Source organism: Colius striatus, chromosome 8 (assembly GCF_028858725.1).
Source record: "Colius striatus isolate bColStr4 chromosome 8, bColStr4.1.hap1, whole genome shotgun sequence".
Taxonomy (NCBI): Eukaryota; Metazoa; Chordata; class Aves; order Coliiformes; family Coliidae; genus Colius; species Colius striatus.
In genome coordinates, this window is record NC_084766.1 from 39,172,968 (window position 1) to 39,192,045 (window position 19,078).

At 43.4% G+C, this 19,078-nt stretch overlaps 1 protein-coding gene across 9 annotated transcripts in view; it reads left to right on the forward strand.

The window, feature by feature from the left end:
- The window catches only part of ALDH18A1 (aldehyde dehydrogenase 18 family member A1), a 35,531-nt gene that overhangs the window by 1,606 nt on the left and 14,847 nt on the right, over positions 1-19,078 (forward strand). For 4 of the 9 annotated variants that reach the window (XM_062000955.1, XM_062000954.1, XM_062000956.1 and 1 more), the window contains 11 exons: positions 646-755; positions 933-1,009; positions 3,163-3,230; positions 4,650-4,773; positions 8,959-9,167; positions 10,463-10,612; positions 10,702-10,806; positions 12,189-12,347; positions 12,944-13,034; positions 16,520-16,644; positions 17,824-17,968. In XM_062000955.1, coding sequence (XP_061856939.1) covers positions 4,680-4,773; positions 8,959-9,167; positions 10,463-10,612; positions 10,702-10,806; positions 12,189-12,347; positions 12,944-13,034; positions 16,520-16,644; positions 17,824-17,968 — 1,078 coding nt within the window. In that variant the 5' untranslated portion in view covers positions 646-755; positions 933-1,009; positions 3,163-3,230; positions 4,650-4,679. Of the gene's footprint in view, positions 1-645; positions 756-932; positions 1,010-1,811; positions 1,897-3,162; positions 3,231-4,649; positions 4,774-8,958; positions 9,168-10,462; positions 10,613-10,701; positions 10,807-12,188; positions 12,348-12,943; positions 13,035-16,519; positions 16,645-17,823; positions 17,969-19,078 lie in introns of those variants that run through there. The other 5 variants (XM_062000963.1, XM_062000959.1, XM_062000957.1 and 2 more) reach the window with 5 other exon arrangements.

Genomic DNA, 19,078 nt, shown 5'->3' on the forward strand with positions numbered 1-19,078 from the left:
ACATGCAAAATAAAAGACCGTGTCATGCCACTATACAAACCCTTGATTCATCCAAACTTGAGTATTCTGTGCGTTTCTGGACTCTTCTTTGGGTAATACATTGTACTCTGTTTAGAGTAATCAGGGAGACAAAGGAAGAACAATTTTGATGATTGTATATAAGAAATGACCTTGATATAAGGAGAATAAGAGCATTCTGTACTGATTTATTAGTGACAGTGGAGTCTGAAGAGTTGATGTGCTTCTCTCTTGCTGGTGCTAGTACTCATTCTGTAGACAGGTGGATCACTTTGTTTCTGACCAGAACACTGCCATGATCACGCTGGTTTTCGGATGGGGACAGGAACTGCAGCTTTGAGCAGGTTGGGTGGCAAAACTGGTGTACTTCTGGTGCTAGAATTGTTTAAGAACAATTTGAGCATCCCAGCAGACGAAGACATGAGAGGGTGGGTGCACTGGAAGTCTGTAGTGTCTTGAGTACCGTGGAGAAGGTGAATAGCCCTAGAGCCACACAAAGTAGGAGACTGGGAGAGTATTTGGGCAGCTTTAATTGCTTTTTTGTCCTGCCCATGTACTTTATCTGGGCATCTGACAGAGTGCTGTTCTGCTGATGTGTTTTATTTTACTTCTTATTTTCCCCATTAGGATTTGGGCATCAGCTTATCCTTTATAAAGATGGAATGCCATCTTGTTTCTCCAGAACCTCAAAAGAAGAGGGAAACACATTGTGAGGGCAGAGAATAAGAAAAGGAAAGGTAGGTAAAGGCACATGGCTTAAAAATAAGAAACTGGAGGGATGCAGAACAGGCACAGTTCCCTGAGATTGAGATGCTAATGAATGCTGTTTTGAGTGAGTGGTGCATTTCTTGAAGAAATGATAGGATAGGGGAAATAAATCCTACAGTTGATGAATATTTCCTATTCTTTTTTAGGAAGTTGCGGCTGGCTGGTTTAACTGTTGCTAGAGAACGGTTGTTGAAGTTCTACACCGAGGCTTTTAATGTGGAGAGTATGAATAAAATAAAAAAATAGTAAGGTGAAAAAGTACAACCAAAGTTTCTGGAAGAGAGGCTGGCACCCAGGGTACCAAATGTAGTCTTTCTTCTGAAATACTAAACAAGAATGCTAACTTTGGGCTACACTTTTCAGACTTCTTTTCCTTCTATCCTTGCATTTCCCTGGCTATAGTTTGTTCTGAATGTGAACATGTGTCCAGGTACTTGCTTTGCATCTTTATTGATTAATGGCGCTGTTGTCCCTCTACTGACCACAGCTATTACGTGTTTCTTATTCGGTCTTCATTGCTTTTCCTGAATGATCTTTGGCACTTGTACCGCATTCATTTGATGGCTGTAGGGAAACTGGAGCAGAAGTAGGATGGTAGTTCTGTCATCTTTATCCTTAGCAGCTGGTGGAACCTGATGTTTTTCCACTTGGTGTTGAAAACAAGTAGAAGAAAGTAGCCAGATTTGATCTGGGCAAAATCAGAGAGATGACGTTTCGAGGAAGGAAACGTTTGAAAGGTGCCAACTAACCCTATCTTGAGGTTTTGTCATGTGGGAGATGGCCCAGCAGCCTGTGCTGTGGGTAGGGCTGTCTGGACTAGTCTGGGACGAGACAGAAAACAGTTGTTAATGCTGCACCTTGTAAAGCCCTGGATTTTGTGCTGCAACGTGGAGCAGAATTACATCATCTGCTGGGACAGCAAGACGGGAAGGTGTGTGCGCGCCGGTGGGAGGGATGCGGCCGTAGCCGCGGGGTTGCATCAGCGCTGATGTGGCCGCCGCCGCGGGCGCGGATTGGCTGCGGCGGGTCAGCTGCGCGCCGCGGCGCGAGCGCGGCCGTTCCAGCGGCGGCTCAGAGGCGGCGGCGGCGCGGCCTCGGCGGGAGGCTCAGGTACGGGCACGGCGGGTCCGAGCGCTCGCCAGGGACTGACGGCTCCGGGTGCCGCTGGTGAATGCGCAACGAGCCGCTGGTCTGCCGCGGTGTTTGGCTAAGCTGAATTCCCGTCTGTGCTTGAGTAGGCTCTGCTGCTTGCTCCCAGCTTGTGACTCGCTCCGCGCGTGAGCTTGCCCTTTCCAGTGCAGGCAGCTGGAGGCCCTGGTCCTGCTTGTGCTGCTGAACTGATTTATTGACGAAGTATAACAAAATGGAACAATACAGAACTTTGGCAGATACTGTCTTTTGAGCTACTCGAATCGAAAGTGCTAGCCGTTCTATCGGGCCCGTGGCGGGGTTTATTCCCCGGCACAAGGCGACGCACATAGATGCAGACTGCCACGACCACACTGTCCCTGCTGCTGCAGATTCTTGGCAGGAAAGAATTGCATGGTACATGTTGCTTTAAATCGCCTGTTCTCTGTGTGTACAACATCAGAACCGGGACAAAGCTGTTTGCTAACTGTTCTAAAGACGCTTTGTTTGAAACTTTTCGTCATTGTTGTCAGTTCTTCTGAACCAACTTCCCTCTGGGAAGGTTTCTTGCTTTTGAGTTTGCAAACTAGCAAAAGTATTGCTTCATATGAGCGATAATATAAGGTTAATTTTTATTATTTAAAGAGATAATGGGAGAGTGATATTTTTAAAAGTCAGGCTTGGAGACTCTTTAGGAAGGAGTAGGTTTTCCTGGTAATGAAGAAAATTAAGCTGATGCTAGAGTTTTGGAGAAATAATGCATTTTGCATTTCTAATTATCATTCCCTCCCCTCTAAGCAAGGCAGAAGTTTTTATTTTAATTTTTTAAAATTGTATGCTTTCTTTGGTTTGTTGCTGAAGACCAGATTAATTCCAGGTATAGAAATGAGAGTGGAATGGAAAATGAGGATGGATGTTAACTTTAAATCCTCGATTGAGTGAGAGGAGAGAAAGGAGTGGTTCTGCAGCCTTGGACTAGCCTGAAAGGAAACTTGTCATTTATACTGTGCCCTGTGCTCTGTCTGTGCTTTCTGACAGCATTGTTCCCATTTCACGTATCTCTCTCGATGTTTGCTGGTGCTTTAAAATTTACGTTTCTGTCTTCTTATTAAATTAATCTCCTTGCCTTTTTCCACAAGATATTTTTAAAAATATGGTGTTTATTAATTTAAAAAAAAGAATTATTTGTTGAAAAGATCCCCATTGCCTGCCACTTCTCATTCCTCATTGTCTGCTTACTTTTGGCAGTTGTCTGTGGCAAAGGGAAACAGGAGAGAGTCTTCCAGAAGAACAAGATAGTTGCAAGCAGCTCCATAGTGAGTAAAGTGGTTCTCTGGCAGATCAGTAGGAGCAACCAAGGAGACGACATAGCTTGACCTAGCTAGTGTGGGTCTGTTTTCTAGTGACAGTGCAACACTGGGTGAAGTTTGTTACTGTAGTGAGAGTTGAAGGCCTGAGAGGAGAGGTTGTAACTGTAGATGTCCAGGAGTAAAACTTCAGATTGAGTGTCTCATTCTGTTCCCTAAGAGAGATGAGTCTGTAAAGGGACGTGAAGAAGAACATACAGTTCCGCTTGTAATAATTGTAGTGGAAGAGGTCTGCTCTTTGCCAGTTGCTGTTGGGAAGGTGATAGCTGACTGTAGATGACAGGGTGAATGTGGTCATGCCAGGGTGCCGCCTCCCTTTCAAGGTGGGTGCATGAGTGCCTGTGAAGGTTTCAAAGAGGGAATGTCTAGCTGGTACTGTTCACCATCTCCTTTAAGCTTACTCTATTAGGAGAAGAAAATGGAGACTTGTATTGTCTGCTTTGAGACCTTTGTCTGCCTCGTCCTGGCAGTGGTCAAGACTGCTATTGCAGATGAAATACAGAAATGGATGTACAATACATTCCAGCGGCACAGAGGGATGGGTTAAAAAAAAGCAAGAAAAGGAAGGAAAATTTTGTAAAAGGGGAAGATGAGATTTCATGGCTGAAGTATTGTCTGACAGAACTGGCTTCATGTTAATCTCCTTTATTTTCTTTGTGATTCTAGATGCATTACTTCAACTAGATCCGTCCTAGTAAATTTCAAGTTGTGTATGTCTTGTTTCCTCTGTACTTGATCTAGTGGATTTTGAGTTAGAAGAATCATGAGTGTTTGCAAGTTCAGCCAAGGGAAACTAATGCCAAATACCTTGGAAATTATTGTCTATTTGTAGTCGTGATTAACATCTCGTCATTTGGTAGCGTTCAGTGAAAAGTGAATCAGCATATCTCCTATACTGAATAGGACTGAGATTCGTGAGGATTATAATAGATACTCTGTTATGGGGGTATACAGAGAAGTCTGGATGATAAAGACCTCTCTAGGTGTTTTTCTATTATGGGTTATTTTTGTATGTGGAGGAGTTTTTCTGTTAGTTCTCTGTGGAGAAGAGTTAATGACTCTTCTACATTGTAGATGCACTCACTAATAGTTTTTTTCCTTCTTGGGGAACCATGTTTTATTCTTGATCTTTAGTAATGATCTTCTTCCTACATGTAGGGAACAGGAACCTTCAATTCCTTTAAGTCACAGTTTGAGAATTCTTCAAAATAGAGTGGGCTGTCTGTCTCTTCCACAAGGAGTCTTCATTAAGAGTGTATGGGACAAAGAGCTTGGTGAGGGGGGTGCGGGCAAAGAGAGAAGTGTAGATGGAAATTCACTGATGTTTAACCGGTTTCCCCCCCCTCTTCCCATCCTTTTAACTTACAGATAGCCTTGGTTTGAAGAAGACATCTCAAAATGTTGTGTCGAGCTGCTCTCAGCCCTGTTGTCCATTCCCCTGGATGGCGCTTTGTGTCGTCGCCAAATGCCACCGCAGCCATTTCCCGATTATGTATGTATGAGAGAAAGCACATGGTTTTAATAATGTTGGTCAGTATGTGTCTGGGCAGGACTACATTGAAAGGAAAATCACCTCATTAACATAATTCAAAACTCACAGCCTCTAGAGTGAGCTGCAGTTGAAGCCTTCACTCAGTAATATTCAGCTGGATGTCTGAGAGTGAATTTTTCATTTTGTTGTGCATTTTGGGAAAAAAAAAAATCACTTGTGAAAGTACAGTTACTGTAAAAGTTATTTCAACCTTATACATTGCTGGAAAACAAGATCTAATAATGTCTGCTCTCCTCTCTGCATTTTCACCCCACAGATCTTGAGTAAAGCAAGGTGTGAAGGTCAAATTTATTTGAATGAGATAAAAGTGGAAAGATGCTTGCAGAAAACCTGGATGCCGTGTAAATAATTGTTCCCTGAAAAGCTAGCTTATGATAACCATTCACTGTCAATTTTGGCTAGTGATCAAAATAAAGCAAGGATAGATAGACTATTACATCAAGAGTTTAACTGTTTACTGTTGCATGCAAGATTAATTTCCCTTTGGTCTGTGTGTTTAATAGTTTTATTTTTTTGATATTTGTATGAGTGAATGTGTTGAAATTTTGAAAATGCTAAACTTATCTTGCTGAGCTCTGTTGACTTCTGCATTTGTGATACTTCTAAATGTTCTGCATTTTCCAAAGACAGTAAACTATTCATAGTTAATGCTGTGAAAATTGTTCCTTGTTATTGACAGTATCTGGTATTGGAGCAGCTCTGGTTACTTCATCAGTTGTATTCTAAAGCTCAATTGAACATTTATCACTCTTTTCTTTTGTTCTCCACTGTTTCTGTTGTGATCCCGTTCAGCTTGTGTGTTTTGAAATTCTGCTTCTTTACTCCAAAGAAGCAAGCCTCATGCAGGTTACATGAAGGGATCTTCAGTCTTCATACGTTTCCCTCTCGTTGTTAGGGAAGTGAAACTGTTGACAAGGTACTGGATCTAAAAACTGGAATGCCTGGAAACCTATTTGTCAAAAAAAAGTTGACTGGTAGACTATATCACTTTCTCCCTAATTGCATGACCAGAAGTGTTTTGCATATGTAACGTGAGAGCTGATTTCATATCTCAGTCCAGTGTAAAATAACTAAAAAATACAGATTTATGCAGTCATAGGGCAAGGTTAGCATTTAGTGGAGGTGAATGAAATTCTCTGCCGATTCTAGAACGTTTGTCTTTTTCATTGTTTTTCTGAAAAAAATGAGTGCTTTCTCTTTAGATACTGATTGTCCCTTAACAGCTGCCTATTTGGAACCTTCAAAGCACTGAAGCTCTAGACAGGAGAACTGGAAAGAAATTGTTCATACTCCTTTCTGGTTATACTGTGTGGGATAAGCAAATACTACATAGTCACGTATAATGCTGGGAAGAACGGTCAAATTGGACTTGACCTGTTCTTTTGTATGTGTTGTAGGCCTTATTTACATTCACAAGTATTGCCTCATGAAAATGAGGGACAAATGAAACTCATCTCCAAATTCAGTGTTCTACTTTTATACATGTGACTGGTCCAACCCTCGATTATGATCATTTAAGCTTCTTTTGCATGTGTGACGAGCAAAATATTTAAGACGTTCTTAAATGACATCTTTCTCTTTTCTGTAGCACTGTGCTTGTTCCTGTCTTTCTCCAGCAGAAGTTACACTCAGAATAGTCACTTCAGGTTATAAATTAATCAGTTTTGTACTCTAGAGCATCAACAATAGAGTGACTGAACAGATTAAGTAAAATCAGATAACGTTGACTATGGCATAGGATCCAATTTACTGATTTGTAAAAAACCAGTAATCTTCAGATGAGCTATTGGTTAGGATTGACTAGAATGGAATACTTCAGTTGAAAGGGACCTACAACAATCATTCCCTGATGCACCTTTGAACCATTCCCAGGCATCCTGTCCCTGGATCCCAGGAAGAAGAGGAGCACCTCTGTCTCCATGTCCCACCCTCAGGAAGCTGCAGAGAGCAGTGAGGTCACTGCGCACTCCTTCTCTTCAGACTAAATCGAGGCAGAGTCCTCAGGTGCTCTTCTGAGGACATGCCTTGCAGTCTTGTCACTGGCTTTTCTGCCCTCCCCGTTACACGTTCAAGGACTGTCACATCCTTCTTAAATAGTGGGGCCCAGCACTGTGCACAAGTGTTCCAAGCGAGGTCACACCAATGCTAAATACTGCAGGATAATCACCTCTTTTGACCAGCTGGTTACACTGCGTTTGATTCATCCAGGATTCAGTTTGTCCTCTCAGTGCCAGGGCTCATTGCTGGCTCCTGTTGAGCTGCTGCCACCCAGCAGCCCCAGACCCCTTTCTGCAGGGCTGCACTCCAGCCGCTCCTCTCCCAATTATACTTGTGTCCAGCGTTACTCTGTTCCCAGTGCAGAATTTGACATTTGGACTCATTACATTTGATGGCCTTGATGATCATCCAACTCTCTGATCTATCTGCATCCCTCCACATGGCCTCTTGTGCCTCGAGGGTGTCAACAATACCTCCCAGTTTAGTGCCATCAGGAAACTTGGTAATAATGTAGTTAACTCCTGCATCCAGGTCATGGATAAAAGTATTGAACAGCACTGGACCTGGGATTGAGCCTTGAGGAACACTGCTGGTGACTGGTCACCAGCCAGGTGTAGCCTCATTTGCTACAGTCATTTGAGCCCTGCTGTCTAGACAGTTCTTCACCCAGTGCACTACGAACCTGCTCATCTTGCAGTTGGATGACTTGTCCAGAAGGATGCTGTAAGGAAGAGTACCAAAAGCCTCGCTAGAAGCCAGAAAACCTGCATCCACCACCATCCTTTCATCCACTGAGTCAGTGACCTTATCGTAGAAGGTTATCAAACTAAACAGGACTTCTTCTTTGTGAACCCGCTTTGACTGCCTGATGATTGCAGTGTTCTTTAAATGCCTTTCAGTACCATCCAGTTTGAGCTTCTCCGTATTTTTTCTATGAATGTGTGCTATCTTTTGACGAAGTTGGACTTTTAGTCCCAGAGTGCAGTGCTTGTAGACACTTTTTAGGTAATTATATCAGAAGTGTATTCCCTCTTTTTTACTGTACTGGTATTTTTAAGACTGACTAAAAGTTGACCCTGGTTTAATTGAGTTTCTGAATAATACAGTAAGAACTCAATGAAAGATAAGGAAATACAGTTTTAAATTATTGAAGTAATACGGCTTAATTGTATTAATTATCAAATTGACACACTTGGACTGCAGGCATGCTTATCTGCACAACTCCTCCTTCAGGAGCAATTCACTGTGGCTCTATAAAACTTCACATAAAGTATGCTGGAATTGCCTTTCACCTTCATTCCTTCAGCTGAACTTTGGAATTTTATGTGTTTTGGACTCCCTCTTTTTCTGTTAGTGAGAATTCAGACTGTTCCTTGTGACTGTACCTAACAACAGTCACTATTTGCAAATCTGCTGTGCTAGTCTCACTGTCCTTTGCAGACATCTTGATAACAAAAATTTTGCTGAGATATTGTAGAATCATTGTGGAACAGAGAATGTTCCTCAGCACACTGATGTGGATGAAGTGCTAGACTTGTTTATCTTGTATCGTACCTGAAAAATACTGTGACTGTCTCTTTTCCCTCCCAACATCTATTTATCCTGTAGGAAGATAACTTCGAGTTTATATGTCCGTCATCCGTCTTCTACTGCCCCTAGTTTAGCAACATGCAGAAATACGTGACCTAGAGATGTTATAAAAGCTGTGTTTTTTTCTTTACTAATGGGTAAGCTTTCTGCACTAATACAGTAGCTGCTGCTCTATCTAATGAGGCAAGGCAAAGGAGATTGCTTTAAAACTTAGTGTTTTTATGTATGATGTGAGCTGTCTGGGCTTTTTTACAGTGTCCTTCAGTTTGGTCTTCTAGATTCCCAGAGTCAAAGGTCCGTGACACGTGGGATTTATTGCCTTATATACTTTAGGGATGGTTAGTGCTACTCAGATATTATTGATTCTTGTTTTATGTTGGTGACTTGTAAGCTAGCTTCTCGTTCCCAGTCACCGAGAAGTTGGTGTTGTGAGCTTTTAGCCTTGGAAAGGGAAGAAATGCTGTGTGATTTCAAGGGCTTAAAGTCTGAATGAAACATTCAAAACCACTTTTTTTTTCTTTCTTTCTTCAACCACAGACCAAAGATTAAGGAACGAATCCATCCGTTGTTGGAGCAACATCCCATTTATCACCATGCCGCTCAGCCGTGCACACGGAAAGTCGTTTGCACACCGCAGTGAGCTGAAGCATGCGAAGCGTATTGTAGTGAAGCTGGGTAGTGCTGTTGTGACTCGAGGGGACGAGTGTGGTTTGGCCCTTGGGAGGCTCGCATCTATTGTTGAGCAGGTAATTCTGTGACTGAAGTGGAATGTTTGTTTTAACTTCAGATACTCAGTGATTGCTAGATAGCACAAAAGACTGTAGGAAAAACTCATAAAATAGTGATGGCCTTTTAAAGCAATGGGATGGCCTTTCCCTTTTTCATCCCTCCGTGTTGTAGTAGCATAAACCGTGTAACTCAGTAAATCAGTGTTTGAAGTTGCAGTGGGTTGGCCCTGATCGGCAGCAAAGTACCTACATGGATGCCTGTTTGACCCTTGCACCTCTGCCCCGTGACAAGTCAAATTGGGAAGAAAATAGGAGGAGCAAAAGTAATAGAAGTCACAGGTTCAAATAGGGACAGTTTAATAAGTGAAGGAAAGGGAAAAAGAAACAAGTGTTGCTAAGGCAATCACTGGCTACCTCACACAAGCAGACTGACACCTCGCTAGTCCTTGAGTGGAGGCAGGGGCAAGTGCAGAGTCCTTCACCTCGGGAGAAACAATGCTCTGCACCAGTACAGGCTAGGGGCTGACCCTGTGCAGAGCAGCTCTGCAGAGAGAGACCTGGGAGTCCTGGTTGATAATAAACTAAATATGAGCCAGCAACGTGCCCTCGTGGCCAAGGCCAATGACATCCTGGGATGCATCAAGAAGAGTGTGGGCAGCAAGTCAAGGGAGGTTCTGGTCTCCCTGTCCTCTGCCCCGGTGAGGCCTCATCTGTAGTCCTGTGTCCAGTTCTGGGCTCCCCAGCTCAAGAGAGACAGAGAACTGCTGGAGAGAGTCCAGTGCAGGGCCACCAAGACGATCAGGGGACCGGAGCGTCTTCCTTAGGAGGAAAGGCTGCGGGAACTGGGGCTGTTCAGCCTGGAGAAGGCTCATTAATACTTCAGTGGTATTGGTAATGGTGAATAAGGCTGGTGGAAGGTACAGCTGCTACTTTATGGCCTTTTCGTATCTTATCTTTCCTTATCTGTAGCAATGGAGATGGAGGGGCGAGGGGCATAGAAGTGTTAACATATTATATGTATTGTGAAACTCAAAGCGTGACTCTGTCATAAAAACTGGTACTGTGAAAAGATAGTTCAGCCGAAGGTAGAGATTGCATGCAGATTGTATATTAGATTAAATAACTCCTAAGTGTCTAGGAAGATGTGCAGGAGTATCTTGGAGGATGATTGCCTTGCTTTGCACATCCACGGATAAAGCGAAACACTTGTGTCAGCAAGAGCTGGTGAGCATAAGCTAATCTATAATAGCCATAACTGTCATGCTAGCAGCGATCATACTCCAAGCCCTATTTCTTATGTTCTGTACTTGCAGGTGTCAATGCTGCAAAATCAGGGCCGAGAGATGATGATTGTCACCAGCGGTGCTGTAGCTTTTGGAAAGCAACGGTTGCGTCATGAGATCTTGCTTTCTCAGAGTGTGAGGCAAGCGCTTCATTCAGGCCAGAGCCAGCTAAAAGATATGGTGAGTGGCTGGCAGCACTCCCACTGTTCTTTGAGTGTTGGGTAGAACCTACTAGAGTCACTGCCTGACAGCTGTTGTTTGTCTTGTAGGCTATTCCAGTCTTGGAAGCCCGAGCCTGTGCGGCAGCTGGCCAGAGCGGACTAATGGCTTTGTACGAGGCCATGTTTACACAATATAGCATCTGCGCAGCTCAAGTAAGGGATTTCTTCTTTCCTAGACTAAACTGCTACTTCAGTCAGTGACGGAATTGTTCTTGGATTTTTTCTGTGCATTACGTGCTTCTATCTCTACTGTAGTCTTGTATTTCCATTGCCATCTTACTTTTGGGTCTTATTATTGTAGCAAAAATGGTAGCTTATATCGTAGCAAGGAGTGCCTTGCTAAGTGTTTCTGAGTTCTCTGTTGTGAAGGTGAAGCAAATACACTTCTTGTTTTTGGAGTTTGTGTGTCCCTGTGTCACGTATAGAGGGGTAAGCAGGGTCGAGTCTGTTAAAGTCTCTTCACAAAGCTGAAGGTGATGATACAAAGTGAAGATGTAAAAATCACAAGCGGCTCAAGTGCTGCACATGCCATAAAGCTGACAGAAATACAGATCCACGCTTCAGAGCTTGCTGTCCGTCTGCTTCTCAAACCTTTCACACTTTGAGGGTGATGGTATGCCTAGCCCAGGTCTTCTGCACGTGCAAAGTGCTGCAACTGTATTAACTGAAATATTCTTAAACGGGCTTTGTGTATCTTAAATACTATGAGAGTACAAAATTGCATCAGCTGCATCAACACTTCTAATGAATTTAGGAGCCTAGTGTGAAGTCTCTTGGAGGAACTTTTGCCTCTAGTACATTATAGTGATATCACTAAAATGTTTACAGTATAGCTTAACAATCCCTATAGGCTGCACTGCATTCTCGTTCAAGTATGTAGACAACTATCATTTGTTCAGTTCGAAAGTTTGCCTATGCAAAAAAAAAAATCATTGTACATGTTGATTTCAGATGCTCTTGTACCATTTGTGTAGAGGAGTTGTTTGCCTAGTTCTCAAATGTGCAATAGCAGAGCAAATGTTTCTAAAATTCTCTTCAGGGCAGCGTTGTCTGCATGCAGAGGCTTTAAGACCAAGATTCCTTCAGCAAACAAGTGAATTCTAGAGCTGAAGAGAACTCTTGAGACAAAGCATCCCTTTTGCTTGTGACAGGAGAAACATTACGCTGGAAGGGAAAACAGGAAAGGCAATGTCTTTGGTAATCAATCGAATTGTTTAGGGTCGTAGTAGTTATCATCAGCATTTATGTTCTGCTTATGTTTGGTTTTTTTTTTTTTTTCAAGTTGATCCCTGGAATCTGGGATCTGTCAGCTTGAGAAAGGCCATTACAGGCCCCAGTGGCAGTTAAACCTGAAAATGTTGTGAAAAGAGTATTTCTCACTTGTATCCTTTCCCCTTTAAATGTGGCTTATGTTTCTTTAGTAATCCAAAGGGCACAACCAGTTTGATACAGTGTGTTAGTATGTATGTTTGTGATGTTCTTCTCAGGAAAAGTGGCAGCATAAGTATACGTTGATTTTTTTTCCCTATTTGTAGATTTTGGTCACCAACCTAGATTTCCACGATGAGCAGAAGCGTCGGAACTTGAACGGAACATTACATGAACTTTTAAGAATGAATATCGTCCCTATAATTAACACTAATGATGCTGTTGTTCCACCTCCAGAGCCGAATAGTGATCTGCAGGGGGTAAATGTGGGTAAAGTATTGCAAGGGGGTGGATCTCGCTTGTAGATAGCACAACACTAATATCTACTAATTCACTAATGTTAGTGAATGTCATAATCAAGGACCTCTGCAGCCTGCAGCAGGGAAATAAACCTACAAAATTAGTTATGTGGGCAGAGATTACTATGAAACTATGGTGGTCTGTCTATATCTGACATGACACAGTGCCGTGGGATGAAGGCAGGGCAGATGATGTCTGTTCTGCCAAAAGGAAGCATGCCCAGTTTGGTTTTCACTGAATAGTTGAAGCTAGAAGGAACTTCTGCGGGTTGTCTAGTCCAGCACCCCTGCTTTAATCAGGGCAATTTAGCACCCTGTCCTGTCACTGGGCACGAAGGTGGAGAATGCAGGTACTAATCGCACTCCTCATCGTTTTGATGCTGTTTTACTGCATCCCGAAAGCATCTGTGTTTTCACACAAAGATAACGGTTTCCAGTGGATGTGGGCAAAGGAACTCGGAAGGAGTTGGTAGGGCTGAAGTAGCTTGCTTTTGTGCGTTGCAACCAAATATGTCCTAGCCCTTCCCGCTGTTCAATGCTGCTGATACGCATGTGTATTACAGGTGATCAGCGTGAAGGATAACGACAGTCTGGCAGCACGACTGGCTGTGGAAATGAAAACTGATCTCCTGATTGTTCTCTCAGATGTAGAAGGTTTGTGAGTCATTTATTTACTTTCTTGTTTTATGGAAGTACACAGGATAATCAACCTGTGTTTGAGTTTCCCTGATACCCTCTTCAGTTCGTATGTTTTACAGGGACAGTTGCAACACACCACATAATTCCTTAAGATGTATACCCAGTGCTGATGCTGTTGCATAAGCCGGAGACTGTCTGCCTCGCTATTGAATCTTGGTGTGTGGGAATGCATGTGAACTTGAGATTTGTTTCAGAATCGAGAATATCATATTTACTGTTGGACTTCCTCAAGCTTCTCTGAGTTGTATGATATAGTCATGAGTAGAATGCAGGATAAAGACTATGTGCTTTGTATAAGGACTAGAAGCCAAATATTACTCTACAATAGTTTGTTTCTTCTGCCAGCAGGGTCTGTCTTTCAGTGAGTTACAGATACAAGTCTTGGTCATTCCAGGTACCTGGAACTTGCTAGTTTTTTCTGCATCCCAGGTATTTGGCTTACACTGCTCTAGACTTCTGAGCTGTGCTGCTATGACTGAGTCTGTCATGTGTGGATCACAGAATCACAGAGTGGTAGGGCTTAGAAGGGACCTCTAAAGATCATCCAGCCCAGCCTCCTACTAAAGCAGGTTCCCCTAGATTGGGGGGGCACAGGAACACATCCAGGCGGATTTTGAAAGCCTCCTGAGAAGGAGCCTCCACATCCTCCCTGGGCAGCCAGGGCCAGGGCTCCCTCACCCTCACAGGAAAGACTTTTTTCCTCATCTTTAAGTGGAGCTCCCTGTGTTCCAGCTTCTGTTCGTTACCCTTTGTCCTGTCACTGGCCACCACTGAAAAAGAGTCTGACTCAGTCCTCTTGACACCTGCCCTTTAGGTATTTATAAGCACTGGTAAAGTCCCCTCTCACTCTTTCTAGGCTAAACAGCCCCAGGTCTCCCAGCTTTTCCATGTTCTCCTTGCTCATCCAAGCAGGCCTCCTGCCTCCTTTACCTCATTTTTTTACTCATAGGGATACACTGATTTTAGACTTGGACGAAGCAGTGTCTGAAGATTTATGAGCTTTCTTGGACACCCCTACCTTCTAGAATCCTAGCCCATGGGACTCTACCAAGCAGGCCTTTGAAGTGGCCAGAGATAGCTCCCCTGAAGTCCAGGATTGCAATCTTAGTCAGTGCCCTGCTGCTTTTACAAAGGATCTTGAACTCCACCATCTCACAGTCACTCCAGCCAAGGCTTCCTCTAACTTTCACATCCCCAACCAGACCATATTTGATAGTACAGGGACTAGCAGCATACTCCTCCCTCTTGGCTTTTCAACAACCTGTGTCAGGAAGTTGTCATGAACGTGCCGCAGGAACTTCCTGGACTGTGCATGCCTAGCTGTGTGACTGGTATCGGCCAGCAAATATGAGGGTGGTTGAAGTCTCCCGTAAAAACCAGGGCCTGTGATCGTGGGGCTGCTTCAGCTGTCTGTTGAAGGCTTCGCTGACTTCATCTTCCTGAACAGGTGGCCTGTAATAAACCCACACAAAAGTTACCACTCGCATTAGCCTCCTTCTTAATTCTCACCCATAAGCTTTAAACACACTCTTCATCTCCTCTAGGCAGAGCTCAGTGCATTCCGGTTGCTCTCACGTAAGAGCAGCTCAAGCACCTCGCCTTGCTGATCTGTCTTTACGTAGGCCTTCGTGACAGTACTTGAGGCATATGAGCCGTCCCACCGTGTCTCTGGAACCTCGACGAGGTCATGGCCCTGCAAGTGCGCCCACGTCTCCAGGTCTTCCTGCTTGTTCCCTGTGCTGCGTGCAGTAGCGTACAGGCGTTGCAGAGGCTTACTTGAGTGTACAGCTTTCCCTGAATGGGTGCAAGAGGATCCTCCCCAGTTAGACACTCCCTTGGGTAGTCAGCCTTCAGACTCTCATCTCGGCATGCAGCTGAGGAGTGTTTGTCGCTGCTCTGGCTGACCTGTCATGTTTCCTAGTTGGATGAGATGGCATGGGCATTGCTAATTTGCACCCCATCTCCCTGGTCCTTCAGTTTAAAGCCCGCTTCACCAAGTTGACCAGACTATTTCCAAAGATTCCTTTGCTCCTTCTAGAGCCTAGCAGATTCCAGTCATCAAAGAAGGTCCCGTTGTCTTAAAAGCCAAAACTCTGACAGTGACACCAGCCACGTAGCCAGGAGTTGACGTGCATCATTTGTTTATTTCTGTCTGTCCCCTTTCCTCTGACTGGTAAAATTGCAGCAAAGATAACTCGGGCCCCAATGTTTTCCACTTTGTAGTCCTTCATTCTGCCCGGATTCTGGCTCATCACATTGTGCATGCCCACATAGAAGAGTGGCAGTGCATAGTAGTTGCCATTCTTGACAAATTGTGTCGCTCCCGGGAGTCAGCATAGCTCTTGTGACAAGGATGTCAATCAGCAAATAGACACCTCAGTGCCTTTAACAGTCACCTACTGTGAGCACTTGTCGTTTCTTCTTGGATTTTGGAAGTTCCTTTGCTAGAGAGAGGAGGGTAGCAGTTGCAGTTTCAAATCCATGCAGTCCACGTCACCCAAGTCACACAGTCTTCATGTTCTCCGGATGAGTTTCTTTCAGTGGATTCTGGACTTTGGCACATGTTGTAGGCCCCGAGGAGGAAAGAGGTGCATTTCCATAAACAGTTTCTTTAACAGATTCAACTGAATTTCATGGTTGATTGTAGTTGAAATGACTGTCCGAGAACAATTCATAAAAGCAAGAATCGAAACAGCTTGTAAAAGCAATCAATCCAATACTCCCATCCTCCAAGCTTATTAAATCAATGCGACACCTTGTTTATGGTGTCCATGTCCTCTTCTTCCCAAGCAATGAAGGAAGGACAGAGATAGTCTGCACTTATGCTCTCTAATTTGTAATGCCAATATTTGCTCATATAGAATTTCTAGGAGGCCTGGTGATAGAGTTCAGATTTGACACGTTAGATAAACCAGAGTATCGTTCAGCTCCGAATGAAGTTACATAAGATTACTAGATTAAAAAAAAAAATCTGTCTGTCCCTGTAGTGTTCTGTTCCTTCTTAGCAGATTTCAAGAGTTAGCTGTTTTTACCTATTTATGAATTGCCCGGTTTATCACTGTACAAGCCAGCATTCAAGAATATCTGAGATTTCAGCGAGGGGGTTTATCCTTGCCTGTTCTTTTGTGGGCTTGTATACGTAAGCCCTGATTTTGAAAGTATAAAAGCTGTAAACTCTCTCTGTAACCTCAACCAAACGTCACTGCCTCCCAGCATGCATGCTGCTAATCAGCACATGAGGTTTTGGTTTCTTATTCGTTATTCTTTCAGTAAAGCTTCATACTTTCAGTCCTACCAAAAGCAGGGTCCAGTGTAAGTTTTCAGTCCTATGAAGTGGAATCCAGCTTTTCAGTCTTGTGAGGTTTGTTTTTCCTGTTTTCACAGGTGAACTATGGAGATGAGGCTGTATGATGCTAACAGAATTTTATTATTTATTTCAGGACTGTTTGACAGCCCTCCAGGATCTGATGATGCAAAGCTCATTGACATATTCTACCCAGGAGACCAGCAGTCTGTAACATTTGGAACCAAATCCCGAGTGGGAATGGGAGGCATGGAAGCCAAGGTAGACATCTAGAATGTTTGCTTTATTATTGGGAAGGAAATGGAGATGTGGGAAAGGGAGATAGAGGAGATGATGTTGCTACTGTTCAGATGGGTCTTGGCATTCTGCAGAAATGGGCAGAGAGGAACGTTATGGAGTTCAATAATGGGAAATACTGAGTCTTTACCCTAGGGAGGAAGAACTCCATTTACTGGTATGAGCAGGGATGTTGACTGGCAGAAGGCAAGCTCATCAAAAAGGACAGAGAAGTCCTAGTGGGCACCGAGTGGAACATGAGCCAGCAATATACCTTTTGGGCAAAGCAGGCCAACGGCATCCTGGATTGTATTAGAACATAGCCAGCAGGTCAAGGGAAATGACTTTTTCCACCTACCTGTCACTAGTGAGACAACATGTGGAGAGTGGTGTGGTTATGGACAATGTAGTAAGAGACGAACATGGTATACTACAGTGAATCTAGTGAAGACCCATGTATATGATTAAAGAGTCAGAGCAGCTGTCACCCTAATTGAGGCTGAAAGCTAAGACTGTTTACCCCAGGAAGAAAGTTGAGGATATGAATATCTGAAGGGAGGCGTCTGTAGAGAAGAGACAGACTCTTCTCGGTGATATCCAGGGAACAGACAAGAGACAATGGACACAGGCTGAAATACAAGAAATTAATTTGAAATACAAGAATTTTATGGCGAGGTTGCTGATGCACTGGAGCAGGTTGTTGAGACATCTTGTGGAATCTCAGTGTTTGGAGATGTTCAAAACCAATTGGACAATGTCTTGAGTAACTTACTCTAGTTGACTCTGCTTTGAGTAGTTGGTTAGACTATATGATCTGCAGAGATCCTCTCCAGCCTCAGGTATTCTGTGAGTACTGTGGAACAGCGTCTGGGTTCCTTTAGCTTCTCTCTTAGGATGATGTGAATTGAAAAGAGCAACTAATCAGTTACATTCCAGTATTAGTTAAATGTGACATTTGGAACTGTATTAATTTGGTATTTTGAATAAAGCACAAAGACAATCTCATTCCACACTACATTATGGAAATTCCTGAAGTGTGTTTAAAGCTCTTTGAAAACACAAGTGATCAATCTGGAGATCAAAAGTGGAGAGAAAAGTCTTGTTGAGAGTGGCAATTCCAACAAGAAGTCGATTTCCTGGAACCGACTCTGTCCTTTACTGTAGGTAAAAGCAGCTCTGTGGGCACTCCAAGGAGGCACCTCTGTGGTGATTGCAAATGGAACTCACCCAAAGATTTCGGGTCATGTCATCACAGATATTGTGGACGGGAAAAAAGTCGGAACCTTTTTTTCAGAGGTAAAACCTGCAGGTGAGTACAGAGATGATGCGTACATTGAGAGTTGTAGAGATTTCCTGAAAGATGAGGGTTAAAATTTGGCTAGACCTGGGCAATAACTGGGGAACCACACTCTGCTTGAAAAATGGGTTGTGGAAAGTATTTTCTAAAGTAGGAATAAAAAACGTTGAATTCTCTGCTCTAGTTCCCTCCAGCTGATAAACTGCTGCATCAGACTTGCATCTGAAGAATGCAAAGCTTAAATACTTTTACGATTTTGATCTTAGGGGTTATCATCCAATATTTAATATTTCAGTGTGGAAAGGTGTATATAGAGTGTGCCGCTGACCTGAGGCGGTGTTAAATTTTATTTCTTACTGTAAATTCCTTTTATTACTTAGTCTTCTGATGTGACAGGTAGGAAAGTTTTCCTGCCACTGCATTGCTGGGATGATCCAACAGTTGCTGGAGAAGACCAAAGATCTGTGACCTTAGCAGAATAAGACAGGCACAGAGCAACATCTTTGACTTGAGCTTCAAGCCAAGTGAATTTCTCGTGTACAATAATCCTCAATGGATTTCTTGTTTGAGTTTGTGAAATTATCCTTTTAACCCACATAAAGACTTAGCATCTACAGGGCTCTGTGTCGTGATAGTTAAGAGCCATAACTAAATACCGAGTATAAATTCTCTCTGTTCGTTTTAGATTGGGTTTGGGGGTGTGGGGAAGGTTTTGAATTTTCTTCACGCTAGCTTCGTTTGATGCCTATATGGGCATTCAACCCCTATTCAGCTTTGAAGATGTGAGACATTGTATTTCCCCTCATCATCGCTCTTCCATGTGAAAAAGGTTTGGTCTTAAGACATTTTGTACCAAAGCTGTTCCAAAAACTTGGTCATGCCTGTTTCTCATGTTCAAAACTGTGTCACAGAATCACAGAATGGTAGGGATTGGAATGGACTTCTAATGCAACATCTAGTTCAATCCTTTGCTAAAGCAAGTTTCCCTTGATCAGGGGGCATAGGAACGTGTCCAGATGGCTTTGGAAACCTCCAGAGAATGAGACTTCACTCCCTCCCTGGGCAGCCTGGGCCAGGGCTCCCTCACCCTCACAGGAAAGAAGTTGTACCTCATGCTCCAGT